This window comes from Mchenga conophoros, linkage group LG11, assembly GCF_057382185.1.
Source record: "Mchenga conophoros isolate Kocher_MC1m ecotype Shallow Benthic linkage group LG11, M_conophoros_male_GT1.1, whole genome shotgun sequence".
In the NCBI taxonomy this organism is placed as follows: domain Eukaryota; kingdom Metazoa; phylum Chordata; class Actinopteri; order Cichliformes; family Cichlidae; genus Mchenga; species Mchenga conophoros.
The window spans coordinates 6,238,091-6,254,705 of NC_140536.1; the positions used below are offsets into that span (position 1 = coordinate 6,238,091).

Consider the following 16,615-nt stretch of genomic DNA (forward strand, 5'->3'; position numbering starts at 1 on the left):
CTGTCACTACTTCCTAACACCCCACTCTCTACCATCTCCTTACATCAGCCTGTCTTTCCCTTTCACCACCCACTACTTGGTTTACCCAACAAGTCACAATGCATATCATTATGAGTTTTGAGCGATACACCAGCCACCTCCACACAAACACGAAGAGCAGATGGCTGTGTGGACAGCGTCCCTCTTGGAGTTGTACTCGCGACAGATTGAGTGGGAGGCAAGGCGCCTCTGAAGTCACTTTCACTGCACTTTCTTCTGTTTCCTGTCCAGTTTCATTACGCTGCAAAGCCAAAGCAACCAAAACCAATATACTGCAGAAACTCATATCATCTATGCAAGCACACAAATGCAAGAGTTAGTAAGACTGCATGAGATTACATCATCATCACTGCTGCTCACTTTCTTCAACATGGTGCAAATAAGTCAAACTAGTCTACAGCCATAATTAGGGTTTTCTATCAGAAAGGCTGCTTGACAGACAGGGTGAGGGCCAATTTAATGTTGCATTCAACTGATGCAGGGTTATAATGCTGCTTTAACCTTCTAGGACCTGGCGTCCACATGTGTGGATATCACATTTCGGGTTGTCTAGACCAAAATACTAAATTGTGCTCTACAAGTACCTGATATCCACTTATGAGGACATTATCCTGCCACTGTTCTATCGAAATTTAAAGCGAATGTCCTCATATGTGGAAACAAAAATCAGGTAAAAAAATAAATAAATAAAAAATCTGGTAATTCTTTGTTTTTACATTCATCATGTCCCAATCAGCCCAAATAGCAAAGAGAAATTAAAAATGCAATACTAACTATGAGAACAGCAGCGATGGGCTGGCCTATTTATTTATGTTGGATTTAATCCTACTGGCTTAGTTTCATGTAGGCATCCCGGTTTATAACCAGCACTTGCAACACAGATGTGTGGGCACACACCAGTGCCCAAAACACAAAGTTAAAGCTTGCACTCCTGCCCTCTACACTGCTACACTGATCCATCACCACTGCAATGAAAAAACTGAAGGTGATATTTCTGTCTGCTTTTTCAGTTTTAAAACTCAATGTAAGTGTGTGTTTGTTGGTGAAACACTGTGGAGAGGGCATGGTGGAGTGTGGAGGAGAGATACAGTCAAGTCCATAATTTTTTCTAATTTTGTCTCTGTGCACCATTACAGTGGGTATATATAAATAAAACAATCAAGACGTCACTGAAGTGTAGACTTTCATCTTTAATTCAAAGTACTGTATTAACTGTGACTATTTAGGAATTACAGTTTTTACAGAGACACATTTTCAGAGGCTCTAACAAACTAACATAATTTAAAATATAAAGATTTGAAGGAAACTTGTTTGCAGTCAGTGTGCTGCCTGAAGTCTAGAAACCATGGATATGACCACATGCCGTTTCCTCCCTTGGAATGCTCTCCTTGGCTTTTGCTGCAGCCACCTTCATTTGCAGATTGTTTGTATGTCTCTCCCTTTAGTTTTGTCATCAGTAACTAAAAGCATGCTGTAGTGGATTGAGATCACTTGAGTGATTTAGCCATTGAATAATATCCCAGTTTGAGAAACTCTAGGGTTGCTTTTGCACTATGAGCTGTCTGATGTGTTTTTCATACCAAACGGCTGGCCAGTGCATTTCTGCTTTTTAAAAATGTGCAATATTGTTGATTTACTACTTCTAAAGGTTTTCGTGTCCCTCTTATTATTTATTTACATCTTATTTAGTTTTTTCAGTCCAACAATGGCTTCCCTCACTTCTACTGACATCTCTTTAGACCTCAAACAGAGAGTTCCAATGAACAGTAACTGGGTGAAGGTCCCAGTGGTCCCAGTGGTAATTGGAACACTAGGTGCAGTGACTCCCAAGCTAGGCGAATGGCTCTAGGAGGTCCCGGGAACAACATCAGAGATCTATGTCCAGAAGAGCGCAGTCCTAGGAACAGCCAAGTTACTGCACAGGACCCTCAAGCTCCCAGGCCTCTTGTAGAGGACCCAAGCTTGAGGGATAGATGCCCGCAGGGGCGAGCGGGGAATTTTTTTAAATTTTTATGTATGTGCACTTTCTAGACATCTTACTATCATTCAGTTGTCTAATACTAACAGTACTTATTAGCACCTTAAAGGAGCTCAAAAGAGTTAGAACTATAAAGTGTAAAGTATAGAAGAAATAAACTTTTTAAACAGCATTTGATTAACTGATCCATCCACTGATCCAATACTCACTAATTATGCTAGGCTAAATTATTCATCACTGTAGGCAAACAAGGTTAACTATTATTTGCTGCTCCCATGCTAGTATATCCAGCTGCTGGAAGTGGAAAAATATTCTCATGTCCCTCTCCTTTCATCACAAACAGTGTATCTGCACAGAAATGGCAGGAAGTGCTGGCAGTGCTACGCAACTCCATTGTTCCATCTGTTTGTTCCACCTGACATGCAACACAGTAGGAGGATGCTTAGTGCAAGAGAAGAATCCAAGTCTCCTCATTAACCTTTTGTTTGGTTGCCCTCTAGCCATTTGCACATTTACAGGGGACATACACTGAGATTTTCTGGGTCATATATACTCCAACAGAGAAACCAATGTGAATAATAAATGTGAGCAAGTGTGAGAGTAGTTCATGTTTGTAATTAGGGTCAGTATACTCCCACATGGAGAATCATTAATTATGGTCTGAATCCTGAGTTTGTCATTACACTGCTAATTACTTTATTTACTAAAATTAATTCAGGTATGTTTACTGTTAGGTAAAGCTAAAACGTTTGTGGCTTGTGTACTGGATCAGAATACATGGACCCGCCTTCACTCCCGCTGTGCATCAATGATCCTTGGCCTCCAATGAGGTAACCACTGTTCCTTCTATGGACCACTGACCTCTCTCCACAAACTCTCCACGAGAGCTGCAGTGTTGAAGATCATCACAATTTGGCCCTTGCTTGCCCATTTCTCCAGTTTCTAATACATCAACTTTGATGTCAAAATGTTCACTTCCTCCCTAATATATCCCACCCACTAACAGGTGCCCCAACGAAGAGATAATCATTATTTACTTCACCTGTCATTGGTCAGGGTGTTATGCCTTATCAGTGTATATGTGTGTTTGGTGTAGCAGCCATTTAGGAATATGGTTCTCCATAAAATTAAGTTCCAGGTCCAGTGACAGTACAGTAATTGTAGAATAGTAATGGGTAATTTGGTGCAAGTGTAAATCTCTGAGTTACAGTGCTGTCTAACTTTGAAATGGTTGTAGCGTGCATGACAAAATTATAACTGGTGCTTTAACCACACTTCTGTTACAGTATATTTAGTAGGGATGCACTCCACTGATACACTGCAATCAGCAAAGGCGTGTCTACCTGCTTTTCTTTCTGTCTCTCACACAGATGCAGACATGGAGTAACACACAGCTGAGAACACTGCAGAGGGCTGCGTTGTTGTTCTGTCTGTATTTAGGTAGGTCTGTCACCTTCACTGAATCCAATCTGCTGCAAAAACCTAGTTATATAATTTACATTACGAGAAGAGAAGAGAAGAGAAGAGAAGACCTTTAACACACCTTTATTATATTATCAGTTATATCAATTCTTCAACTTACAACCATAACTGAAAATGAATGCCAAATCAACATATGAACAACCATCAACCCCACCCAAATACAATAAACACAAAAATGAAAACAAAAACAGAAGACACTCCATTCTGTTTTTTTCAAATATTCAGAACTAAATTATCATCGGTTATTTTACACAAAACTCCATTAATACCCCAAATAGAGACAAACTCTTCAATGTTGGACACCATCTTGTAATAAACAAACTCTACTTTCAAACGTGCACCTACTAACCCTTTAAACATAATTCCTAAATTAACAGATCCTGTTCCCTTCATTTTGTTCCTCCTTGTGAGCCATATACTCATCTTAGCCTGACCTATTAAAAAATAATCAAGCAAACCTTCCTACGCTGCAGTGCAGAGTACCTTGGACCCAGGATAAAGAGACCCTCCTCTAAAACACTCCTAAGGCCAGCAAGCCACTGCCGCAGCAATGAAAAAAGGCCAGCTAGCCTGGGACAGCCAAGCCACAGGTGCTGCAGTGTTTCCTCAGTTAGAAAAGACAGTGGTTCCCTGTTCGTGGATCCATATGTGCCACATGCCTGTTCGCAGCCATGGCTCCATGCACTATTCTCCACTGGAGATCCGGACTGTGTTTCTCTATGGGAGGTTTGTACAGGGACCTCCAGCTGCCCCTTGGAGATGACCCCAGAGCCAACACACCTGACCACCTCGACTCCAGAACACCAGCCAACAATCTGTTCAGCAGCTTTACAGCCACCTCATATATAGCCTTCTGTGAAATCTTTGACAGGTCACCCAGAACAGGTGTTCGAAAGGAAAGTAGAGAGCCTCCCTCCTCATCCTGCTCCCCAACTGCGGCACAAACAGGCAACGACAGAAAGTCAGCTGAACTCGGTTGACCACCTGCAGAGTCCCCAGCGCAGCCCTTACAAGTCCAGGAAGACCACCCATGACTTCTTCCACCAGCTTGTCCAGAAAGCGCAGAGATCTGATTCCAGTCTCCTGAGCCAGCTTGGCAGCCGTTTTCCACTGCCCTGCCATCCTGAGGCCCGCCAGCTTAGTTAGACCAGCATTTACGAGGAACCTCTGCACACTAGTAGTGCTGATCATCCTACTTGGCATCAGGGGATTGTAAAAAAAAAAAAAAAAGAGGCTCTTCACCAACATCACCATAAAATTGAGAACAGTCTCTCTGTACTTTAAAAACAGTCTTCCAAGCAGTCAAAACAGACTGGTAAAAAACAGAGGTCTGCGAAAGGTCTATGCCAGTTACGTCAATAAGAAACAGGTGCTTGTCATATGCAAGGTCCTTTATTCAGTGAAGCAGCATAGATGCAGTCTTGAACCAGAGTGGTTATTGCTTTCGATAAAGATACTGCTATGCTGTCTGAAGACGGAACGCTGTGATGCAGCTGCGAAGGTCAATCAAACCCTGACCCCCCCCCCCCCACACCCACCCACCCGACACAGGTAGAGACAGCACAGCAGACCTGGTCCAGTGAAGCCCTCCCCAAAAGAAATCTCGCTCATATAAATTTTACTGTGCTTCCTGCTTCTTCAAAGGTCAAACCTGAGAGTCCCTGTCTAAGATGGTGCAAAAGAGGTTCAAAGGCCAGCGTATACAACATACCAGAAAGGGGGCACCCCTGCCTGATGCCTCTCTGAACTGGAACAGGCCGACTTAACCCTCCCCCCACCTTTAACATGACAGCAGCATTTGAGTACAACAGTTTGATCCATGAAATGAAAATGTTTCCAAACCCAAAAGCTTCTAAAGTTTTTAACAGATAGCGGTGATCAACTCTATCAAAAGCTTTTTCTTGATCCAGAGATAAAAACCCCACATCCAAGTCTCTGAGCTTGGCCAGATCAATAATGTCTCGAATTAAAAACAAGTTGTGCATTATAGTCCTTTCAAGGACACAGTATGCTTCATCCACATCTACAATCATGTCGATACAGGTCTTCAACCTATTGGAAAGACATTTTGCAATAATCTTATAGTCCGTACAAAGCAAAGAAACTGGTCTCCAATTTTTAAGCAGGCCCAGGTCCCCTTTCTTTGGCAGTAAAGTCAAAACTGCCCTTGTGCAACTTGCTGGCAAGATCCCAGTGGTCATACAGTATGTTAAAACCTCACGTATGTCCTCTCCTAGCAGCGACCAGAATTTCTGATAAAATGCCGCAGGAAGACCATCAACTCCTGATGACCGACCACAGTTGAGTTGTTGAACCGCTGAAGACATCTCATCAAAAGAGATAGCAGACTCCAACACAGCCGATTCAGCCACATCCAGCCGTGGCAGCGCCTCCAGCATCTTCGTCACACAGTCAGGGTCACACATTTCAGCACTAAAGAAGCTGGCATAAAAGTAAATAGCAAGCTTCCTCATTTCTGCTGGGTCAGATGTTACCTTCCCATTTGGAAGCCTTAAGTGCATCATTTGGTGTGACTCACGAATCCTTTTCTCCAGCTTGAAGAAAAATCTGGTTGGGGTATCTATTTCTTTAATAGTAGAAATCCGAGTTCTTATAAGAGCACCTTTTGCTCTTTAGTGGAGAAACTTGCCTAAAGCCTTCCTCCTACTGTCCCAGGTACTATTTGTATCATCTGTCCCACTTATAATCTTATCCTCTAGCATCTTGAGCTCTCGTTCTAAGTCCTCAAAGCAGTCTTTAACAGTGGCCGTTGCATGTGACGTGTATTGTTGACAAAAAAGCTTAATCTGCGTTTTCCCCACCTCAGTTTTCCTTTGTTTCCAGTGGCACCAGGAAGAGCATTTCTGGCCAACATCACCACACTCAAAGCACTTCATGCTACGTGCACTTGCATAAACAGTATATAAGCTGTTTTCATATCTCACTTTAAACGACACTTCCAGTGTCTGTGAAGGATCGTTTAGATACATGAAGGCCTGCCTTCGTAGAGACTGAACGTGCTGCAGTCTGGCATCTTTGCAGCCAAGGCGAACAACCCTGAACCCACTAGCAAACTTTCCAAAGCGGGTCAGTTCCTTTTCAAGCAGTTCATTTGGGATGAATGGCGGGACACCGGACACGGTGACCTGCATAGATGGCACAAACAGTGGCGAAACAGCCACAAACAAATCATCCAAAATGATCCCCCTTTCAACTAACAGGTGAACCAAGCGCTCCTCACGGAGAAAGGCAACCACAGCCTTGTTCATCCAAGAGCCATAAGTTATGTTCTCATGGCCCACCTGTTCACCAACAGCTAGCAAAACCTGCTCCACGGTGTACTGTTGGGGTGCCACCACCCTGGCCCCATGTCTAACAGACAGGGGAGGCGAACCCTCACTAGGGAGGGACGCCATGACTCAAGGTAAAACTGGCCAATTAACTAAAATTCTTCACTTCACACAACACAATGAAATAAACGTGCCTTACCTGTTAACCACCCATAAAGCCCAAAGTTTTCTGGAAAAAAACAGTCCAAATGTCCCAAACTCACTCAGCAGCTCCACGCACTCACCAAACACCTTCACACACCCATTCACTCACACTCCCAGCATGCAGTGCAGGAAGAAGAGAAGAGAAGAGAAGAGAAGAGGTTTGTGGTTTCCATGTGGCAATTTAAACCCAGGCGCCTGCTCTGCACATGGAACCAATTTGAAATGTGAAACTATAGGGACTCCTTGAAAGAAGGATGACTGCCAATCAGATGATAGAAAAACAAGTATGTAAATGCCAACCAAGCTCTTTTCAAATTTTGTATCAAAATATATCAGGTTACACTGTGTTTTCTGGTCTTGTATATCTCGTCTCAGAGAGTTTCAGGCTGTGTGCATCTTTTTTCCTTTCAAAGGTTACATTTGCTGTGGCAGTTATATGGTTGGATTATCTGTCTGTTAAGAAGCTTAATCAAAAACTTATTGATAGATTTCCATCAAAATTTTACCAGAGGTGGGCCAAACTGACACAGGAGCTGGATCTAAGAATCTAAGGATTCTTACCCGCTGTGAGATACGGCAAAAACAAACATACCAAACTAACATAAGTACAAGAAGCACAAACCACCATTAAGGCAGCTCACTCTCTGGGCAGTATTTACTTTTAAGGGTATAGTATTGTATTTTATATATATTCATTTTTTTTCACATAAATATACTTTTAGAAGTTTACCGTGAAGTGAAAACAAGTGTTTTATTCTGTTAAAACCTATTTTAATATACCTGACAATTTTGCCCATATTTTTTTATTTTTTTTATTTATGTGTATATGGCACATGTGTAGCATTCATTTTACTGTTAGGTAAAATCTATTCACATTTTTAGTAATAAATATCAAATGAAAAACATTTCCTCACCACAAGTTTATTTTTATTTTTAAAATACATTTTTATGTATGGCGAATTCCCTGTCTTTTGCTTTGCTCTACAGTATCTTTTACAGAATACAATTTTATAAAATACAACTTGAGATTAAAGAAATGTGAAAGTTTGTAAAAACTAGGCTCACTTCTAATGACTACAACATACATTTTGACAAAAGATTAAAGGTAGGTTGTTGCTTCCAGCTGTTCTGAGAAGTCTTCTCTTAATTTATTGAAAACCTGCTGCGTCACAAAGGCAGAATCCATCCAAAAAGTAGCACATCAGTAGTAAGTGATGATAAATTAACCCCAATGTGGGGACAAGATCAATAAGGAGCTAATGACATTGTAAACTTTATGTTTGAGAAGTAAGCTGTCACGCAAAGTCACAGTTTATTACCTCAGTAGTTAATTTGTATACATGAATTCTCTCTAATTATCTAAGTAGCTGCACAAATATTGCTGCCTTGTTAAGAGCATTCAAAGAGACTGCACTTCTCAGTGGTCATGACTTACGGTCAATGAGAAATGCACGTGTGCAAGGCCAACAGCACCATCTGCACCAGGTTTCCTCCATTAGTCACCCAGAAATTTAAAACAGCTTGTGCTGAGAGAAAAACATAGCAGAAGAGAGAGACCACAAAAGAAAGCAGAAGAAAGAGCACTCTTGAAGAGTCACCCAACAATGTCCTTGTTTTCGGTTTTAAAATAAATAAATAAAACGCAGATGCATTTCAGTTAAAACACCATAGTGTAACAATTTCAGTTGTGCATATAATTTATCTATATGCTGGTGTGTACTCATTTCCAAATTCCTTTTTATCAGCGCAAAACTGCAGTTTTAGATGGTTTCACACTGAACCAAGACCATGCACAAAATATAAACTGGCAATTAAATGAAAGAAAAAACATCTGCAGCTGAAACCAACACACAGCAGAGTGTGTTTAAGGCAGAATTACAACAACTGGGGCTGAGAAAGGAAGGGAGCAGCCGACAGCAGTAATCACACACATGCATGAGGACCTGCTTAGCTGTCTGTTGTGTATGTGGTCTTTAAATATGCACACTTCCATTACACTACTTTTACATGGCAGTGTCCTTATTATTTATACTTATTATTTATAGAGTGGGGAGCTCTGCTCACTAAGATTCCATTTTACAATGGAGACTGGTGCTCTGCAATGTACAAACAGTCCACATTTAGGACCTACAACTATATTTTTTCCACTACTAGCTATAAACTCATTTTACCTATGAAATATGTGGTCGACTGTACTATGCACTCTCTGAAACAGACTCGTGGATCTGCCTACTCAGCACTTGGCTGAAAACTTTCAAAGTGTTCCGTCTTGTCTCAGACTGCAAGGCTGAAGGGAAAACTGCAGGAAGACAAAAGAAGACTCTCACCATGGTGCGTGTCGCTGGTCGAGCGCATTACCCTTATCTCATTTATCACACAGACATCCCCTTTGACTGGAGGTTGCTGAATCTCCACACAAGCATGAGACAGCCGGTGGTCCTGAAGTTGCAACGGCCACGGGCCAGTCGGACAACGAAATTTCTAGTCTGAAAACTGCTTGCTTTGCTAACTAAAAACTGTGTTTGCTTCTAATATGTCATTTTCCAGAAGTTACATAACCAGGTCCTTAATTTTGTATCTGCAAAGTTCAAAAAAATGAGTCTACGGGGTGTCGCGAGCGCCGTTCTCTCTCCCAGGGGAACGCGCAGCTGCTACGCGAGCGTCTGGGAAATGACTTTTCAAAGTAAAAGCCGTGCTGTTTAAGGAGGGGCTGCCTGCTCAGTGTGAAATTTGAGATGATTTCTCCCTGAAAACATAACAACGCGTCTCCGAACCGGCAGACAGCTTAAGGCAGATATAGGAACAAGAAAGGAAGAAGGCAGACTACAATCCCCTGTAACTGCAACAAGAACTGTGACCAGGAACTTGACTGTTACAAAACAAAGCAAGCATGATAACGGCTATGGCTCAATAGGGTTGAGTAAAAGAGTAAAAAACGCTATATAAATACCACTCCATTTACCATTTCTATAGTTTTTCTTTAAAATTATTAATATTTTAATCTCTAGACATGAAAATTATGAACAGTCTTACATGCTGGTGATCCTCTTTGTGTGCCACTAACGCAACGCCAGCTCGTGAGATCTAAAGTCTGTATTACAAAGCAAGACTGCTATCCCTGTGTAGCAGAGAGTACCAGAGCCACAAATTAATGTTCCTGGTACTGTTCAAGGTGTACCCTGCCTCTCTTATAGTAGCACCTTTGATAGGCTTCAGCCCCCTTGAATTGGATACATGGTTAAGAGGATGCATGATTGTAGGTATTGATGAATTAATGGATAGATGTTCCTTGCCTGCAACACTTTTTAAGTAGGTGGCAAATTATCGACCATGTGAATACTGAATACAGGGTTTCCCAAACGTGTATTGCCAAGATAATCATACTCCTTCCACCAGTTTGCCGTCTTTGTGTATGCTGGTGCACACATCACATACACATGTACCCAGCAGTAACGCAGTAAATATAGAATCAGAATCAGAATACTTTATTGATCCCTGGGGGAAATTATGTTTTTGTTCCAGTGCTCCATTATAAACCAACAATAGTACAATATATATATATATATATATATATATATATATATATATATATATATATATATATATACATATATATATATATATATATATATATATATATATATATATATATATATATATATATATATATCACACTGGGGTCTATCACACCAGGCAAGACCCCAGGTGCAGGCTGTGTAAAGATGCCCCAGAGACAATCCAGCACATAACAGCAGGGTGCAAGATGCTAGCAGGCAAGGCATACATGGAACGCCATAACCAAGTGGCCGGCATAGTGTACAGGAACATCTGTGCCGAGTATAACCTGGAAGTCCCGAGGTCAAAATGGGAGATGCCCCCAAGGGTGGTGGAGAATGACCAAGCTAAGATCCTGTGGGACTTCCAGATACAGACGGACAAAATGGTGGTGGCTAACCAACCGGACATAGTGGTGGTAGACAAACAGAAGAAGACGGCCGTAGTGATCGATGTAGCGGTTCCGAATGACAGCAATATCAGGAAGAAGGAACACGAGAAGCTGGAGAAATACCAAGGGCTCAGAGAAGAGCTCGAGAGGATGTGGAGGGTGAAGGTAACGGTGGTCCCCGTGGTAATCGGAGCACTAGGTGCGGTGACTCCCAAGATAGGCGAGTGGCTCCAGCAGATCCCGGGAACAACATCGGAGATCTCTGTCCAGAAGAGCGCAGTCCTGGGAACAGCTAAGATACTGCGCAGGACCCTCAAGCTCCCAGGCCTCTGGTAGAGGACCCGAGCTTGAAGGATAAACCGCCCGCAGGGGCGTGCTGGGTGTAAAAATTATATATATATATATATATACACATAAGTCACTCATTAATAAATAGCTGGAAAAGAAACATGTGTAGTTGTAGCAGTAACCAGTGTGTTAAGTGGATGCGTTGTACAGGGAGATGGCCACAGGCAGGAAAGATTTCCTGTGTCGTTCAGTGGTGCTTTTCGGTAATCTCAGTCTCTCACTGCACGAGCTCCTGTGACTGACCAGCATGTCAAGGAGTGGGTGGGAGGTGTAATCCAACATTGTCTTTATTTTGGACAACATCCGCCTCTCCGACACCACCTCGAGGGAGTCCAGCTCCATCCCCACAACATTGCTGGCCTTACGGATTAGTTTATTGAGTCTGTTGGCATCTGCAACCCTCAGCCTGCTCCCCCAGCATGCAACAGCATAGAGGATCGCACTGGCCACAACAGACTCATAGAAAATCCTCAGCATTTTCTGGCAGATGTTGAAGGACCTCAGTCGCCTCAAAAAATAGAGACAACTCTGGCCCTTCCTGTAAAGTGCTGTGGTGTTTTTAGCCCAGTCCAGTTTATTGTCAATGTGTACTCCAAGGTATTTATAGTCCTCCACAATGTCAACACTGACCCCCTGGATTGAAACAGGGGTCAAGTGTTTCCTGGTCTTCCTGAAGTCCACGATCAGTTCCTTGGTCTTTGCCACGTTGAGCTGCAGATGATTCTGCTCACACCACGTGACAAAGGAGTCGACCACAGCCCGGTACTCTGTCTCATCATCCCTGCTGATGCATCCAACCACCGCAGAGTCATCAGAAAACTTCTGAAGATGGCATGTCTCTGTGCAGTGGCTGAAGTCTGTGGTGTAGAGGGTGAAGAGGAAGGGGGAGAGGACAGTCCCCTGTGGTGCCCCTGTGTTGCTGATTACCTTGTCAGACACACTGTGGGAGACGTACATATTGTGGTCTTCCTGTCAGGTAATCAACAATCCAGGACACCAGAGACGCATCCACCTGCATCGCTGCTAACTTATCACCCAGTGAAAGCACTAGAAAAGTCAAAAAACATGACCCTCACAGTGCTCGCCGGCTGGTCCAGATGGGTGTAGACACGATTGAGCAGGTAGATGATGGCGTCCTCAGTTCCGAGACGAGGCTGATAAGCGAACTGAAGGGGATCCAGATGTGGGTCGCAGCTGGTCCAGGATGAGCCTTTCCAGGGTCTTCATGATGTGGCAGGTCAGTGCCACAGGCCTGTAATCCTGGGGGCCACTGGGACGTGGCGTCTTTGGTACAGGGACGAGGCATGATGTCTTCCACATCACTGGGACCCTCTGCAGACTCAGACTCAGCAGGCTATAGGCTATAGCAAGATCCCTTACTCCCCATCATGTCTGTAATGGACTGAGTAGGTTTGTTGTTTTATGTTTCAAAGTGCTATGTGTTACTCTTTGTTAATATTTAAAATGTTTATAGTTTTTTTCTTTTTAGCTATTAGTAAGGTATTACAAAATGTTGACGAGTGGTGTAAAGGATAGGTGTTTGTGAAGGTACTGATACTGAAAAATGATCAATAACTTTGTGACTGCATATTTGAGGAATGAGAGGGCACAAAGTTTAACCTTGAAAGAGTTTCTATCAGGGGGCAGGGGTGTAATTTCGAGGGGGGGGGGGGGGGGGGGGGATTATGACCCAAGATATCTTGCTTTTCCAAAAAAGACTTCAACTGAATATAATGAACAATCTTTTGGAAAAGTAACGACAGCTTAGTGATAGGCCTAAAATTAGCTAACACAGTTTGATCAAGATCAGATCTCTTAATTGAACGTTGCACAACTGCAGTTTCTAAGTTTCCAGGGACTACACCAGAAGACTGACTACTATTAATGATGGCAAAAACTGACTGCCCTATACTGGGAAAAACCTCTTTAAAAATTAAGGAGGAACAGCATCATGCAGAGGACCTGAGGGCTTAATGTGATGAACCACATCCTCTAAGAACACAGAGACACAGGCTCAAACTGGTTAAAAACAGCAGAACAAGGGACCGAGGCTTAGAGGTCAAAAACAGGGGTTGAAATGAGAACCCTGGTGGTGACAACCTTATCAATAACAAAAGGGAGGTTTCAAAATAAAGGCATTAAGAATGTAGTCAATAGTTTTAAACAGCAGGCGAGAGTTATAACAGTTGGCTGCAGTCATCTTTGTCTCATCTTTTAGCCTGTTTAAAGGTATTTAATACAGACGCCAACAATCTTGATTTGAAAGGACACCTGCAGCTTGTCCTTCTTCTGCCTTCGTTCAGCTCTTTGGCACTCCCGTCATTGAACCAGGTTTATCAGATCTAGCTTTTGGTTGTTTAATTTTTAGTGGCACTACAGAGTCTAAGATGGTTTTGCAGGAGGAAGTGAACCAGGCACTAAGCTCCTCTGGATTCACAGAGTCACCACAGAATAGATCAAAAACAACAGAGAACTGATCAGCAGTGAAAGGGTTGAACATCCGACAGCGCCGAACACGGGTTTGTAAGTATAGCACAAGACAACCCAACCTCATATGATACAGACATATGATCAGAGAACATAGTGTCACAAATCTCTAGGTTTGACACGGGCATACCAAACTGTATGAGAGGACAAGATCCAGTGTGTTTATGAGCAGGACCAAACACAGACTGCACCAAATTTAAAGACTCAACATTTTAAAAGTTCTGCACAAATGATTTATCAAGACAACATTATAAAATCTTCAGTAACAAGGCCACAATCATAAGAACAGTCAGCTACAAAAAAACAAACAAATACAAAACACTGCTTATATTTATGGGCAGTGTACTTTTCACTTTTAAATCACAAGCAGATTTAAATGAAAAATTTGAAAGCAGAACTTTCTGATGGAGATTTTTCCAGTTATACAAAAAGATGGATTATTCTGGCTCTTACTACAGCCAAACGGGTCCTGCTAAGACATTGGCGGAAAAAGAATCCCCCCTCCCTATGAAGAGTGGTTAAAGACAATGGCTAAGTTGGCGTCTTATGAAAAAGTGACTTATGGTTTATTAGACAAATTGCATCAATATGATTGTATTTGGTCCCCCTTTACAAGCTTTCTGTAACTTGAAGAACAGAGGAGTAATGACAGAGTGGTGGTGTGGGGATTGGTGTGCGAAGAAAGAATAGGATAACTTCCTTTGTTTTGGTTTTTTGTTGTTGTTGTGTTTTGTTGTTGTGTTTTGTTTGTTTTTGTTTTTTTGTTTTTTAAACTATTTATTTGTGTAGTTATCCTTAAGTTCTGTTGTTGAAGTTTAAAATGAAATAAATAAAAATTGTTGATGACAAAAAAAATTGAAAGCATTAATTTGTCATGATAAGATAAATGTTAAAATTAGATTAGTTTTTACAGCTTAATGCATAGCTTTTCAGAAGAGTATCTCTTTTTAAATTTACAGTAATCTGATGAACATTTATTCAAGTAGATCTAGATGCTGTGAGATCTGACAGGCCAAGATGATGGTCCAGTTCGTCAGCAGGCGCAGATAATTACGGCTTCTGTTAGAAATGACCCCTGCCAGGGCTGTGGCTGATGTACTGTGTTAATCTTGAGGAAGGTTGAGGATGACATCTTGTGTTCAATGAGGGTTTTTGTCTTACTTGTGTTGGGTTGAAGAAGCCTGGAAATGAAAGTTTGTCAAGAATAAGAAGAAGAAGAAGAAGAAGAAGAAGAAGAAGAAGAAGAAGAAGAAGAAGAAATGTCTTACTTCACTTGTTTAGGTTTAAAGTGTTTTTTACATTCATTCAAAAAATTAAACATAATTCAACAAAATTTTCCATAAGCATGTTATTTTTCTTTGTAGATTTTTCTTTAAACAACACTGAACATTTCAGTATTAAAAAGATATTTCCATTATGTGATTGATCACTTGAAACAACCATTTATAGATACCATGTTCTAATAATACACAGTTTTAATCAGTGGTCCTATTAATGGTTACAACATTATTTACTAGTAATGAGTTGTAAGGCAGTATAGGGACAGGGATTTCCAGACTGTTGAACATTATTCTTGGTTTTTAGACATATAGAGCAGCTTATTTGTGCATGTTATCATTTACAACTGCAGTTCTGATGGCTTGCAAAAATAAAATTTTGAATGTTTGATTCCTCAGAGAAGGTAAACAAGGACGCATAGGTATCAGATAGGCTGATTGTTTGTCTGACTATCAGAAGGTTGTGCAAAAAATGACCAAGGCACACTTAAACACGGTGGAGAGCTGGGAAAAGGAAAAAGTATTTATACATTGATGCACAATAACTGGCCTTAGTGCAGGATCTACTCTGTGGGCCCTTCTAGTTTCCATTTGAAATTAAATAAGCAGGTGTGTGGGAAAATGATCCTTAAGTTGTCCAAGAGATCCAAAAAATTATATTCTCTTAGAAAAATAAAAGCCTGTACTTGTATGGGTGTCACCCTCATCCCGCTCTCAGATGTGCTGACATACAACAGCCTGTAGATGGTGACACTGTTGTGTTTTGAAACTCTTAAGCTTAAACTGGTAAAATGATGTGATTGTTTTATTGTTAATGCTCCCTGAGATTTTAGTAAATAAATGAACTGTTTGTACTCTGAAAACATTTAACATTTATGAGCAGAATAGCTTGGACAGTAAAAAGTAAAAAGAAAGAGAAATCATAACTTAAATGTTATCAGTTTTATTAAGCATAACTTTTAGCTTCTTTTATAGAAATTCTACTTGTACTGCATGTACAAATTTCCTTCTCTAGACAACACCTTAACTCACCTCAAAAAATCAAAAACTAAAACTTTTTTTAATGTATTTATTTATTTTTAATCTATCCAAGCGTGAGTGCAATGATCCACAAAAAGAAAAGAAGAGCGATATGGAGAGTGTGTGTGAGCAACAGTGTGATAGCAGAAAGCTAGGCTGATGGTTCTCATCTGCTCTCTGACCTTTCTGGCTGCCTGGCAACCCACTCACTCAGCACTGGTGTTCAGTACTGTCCCATTATACAATCAGCTGCTTCATCTGACTCTACTGGCCTCTGACCCTTCCCTCTGAACCTCCCGGCCACACGACCCCTACAGCTCACGCTTCATGACATTTGAGCTGAATAAAAGATCTGTTAAACAGGGAGCTCAGTGTGCACAGAAAACAAAGGCAGGTTTTTTGTGCAACTGAGTGCACACCCAGTTAACTGTATGCATTTACAGGGCATATGTGAACCATCTTCTACTGTATTAATCCTTTCTTTTAGGCTGCCATGGCATTTAGATTATTTCCAAACCACAGGGAGCCTCATAGATGTTTCCCT

The 16,615-nt window shown here is 41.5% G+C and overlaps 1 protein-coding gene across 4 annotated transcripts in view; it reads right to left on the reverse strand.

Moving 5' to 3' along the window:
* The window catches only part of gask1a (golgi associated kinase 1A), a 78,606-nt gene extending 68,993 nt beyond the window's left edge, over positions 1 to 9,613 (reverse strand). For all 4 annotated transcript variants that reach the window (XM_085290602.1, XM_085290603.1, XM_085290601.1 and 1 more), the window contains exon 1: positions 9,321 to 9,613. In XM_085290602.1, the coding sequence (XP_085146728.1) occupies positions 9,321 to 9,348 (28 nt within the window). In that variant the 5' untranslated portion in view covers positions 9,349 to 9,613. The remainder of the gene's footprint in view (positions 1 to 9,320) is intronic.
* Positions 9,614 to 16,615: the final 7,002 nt, after the last annotated feature.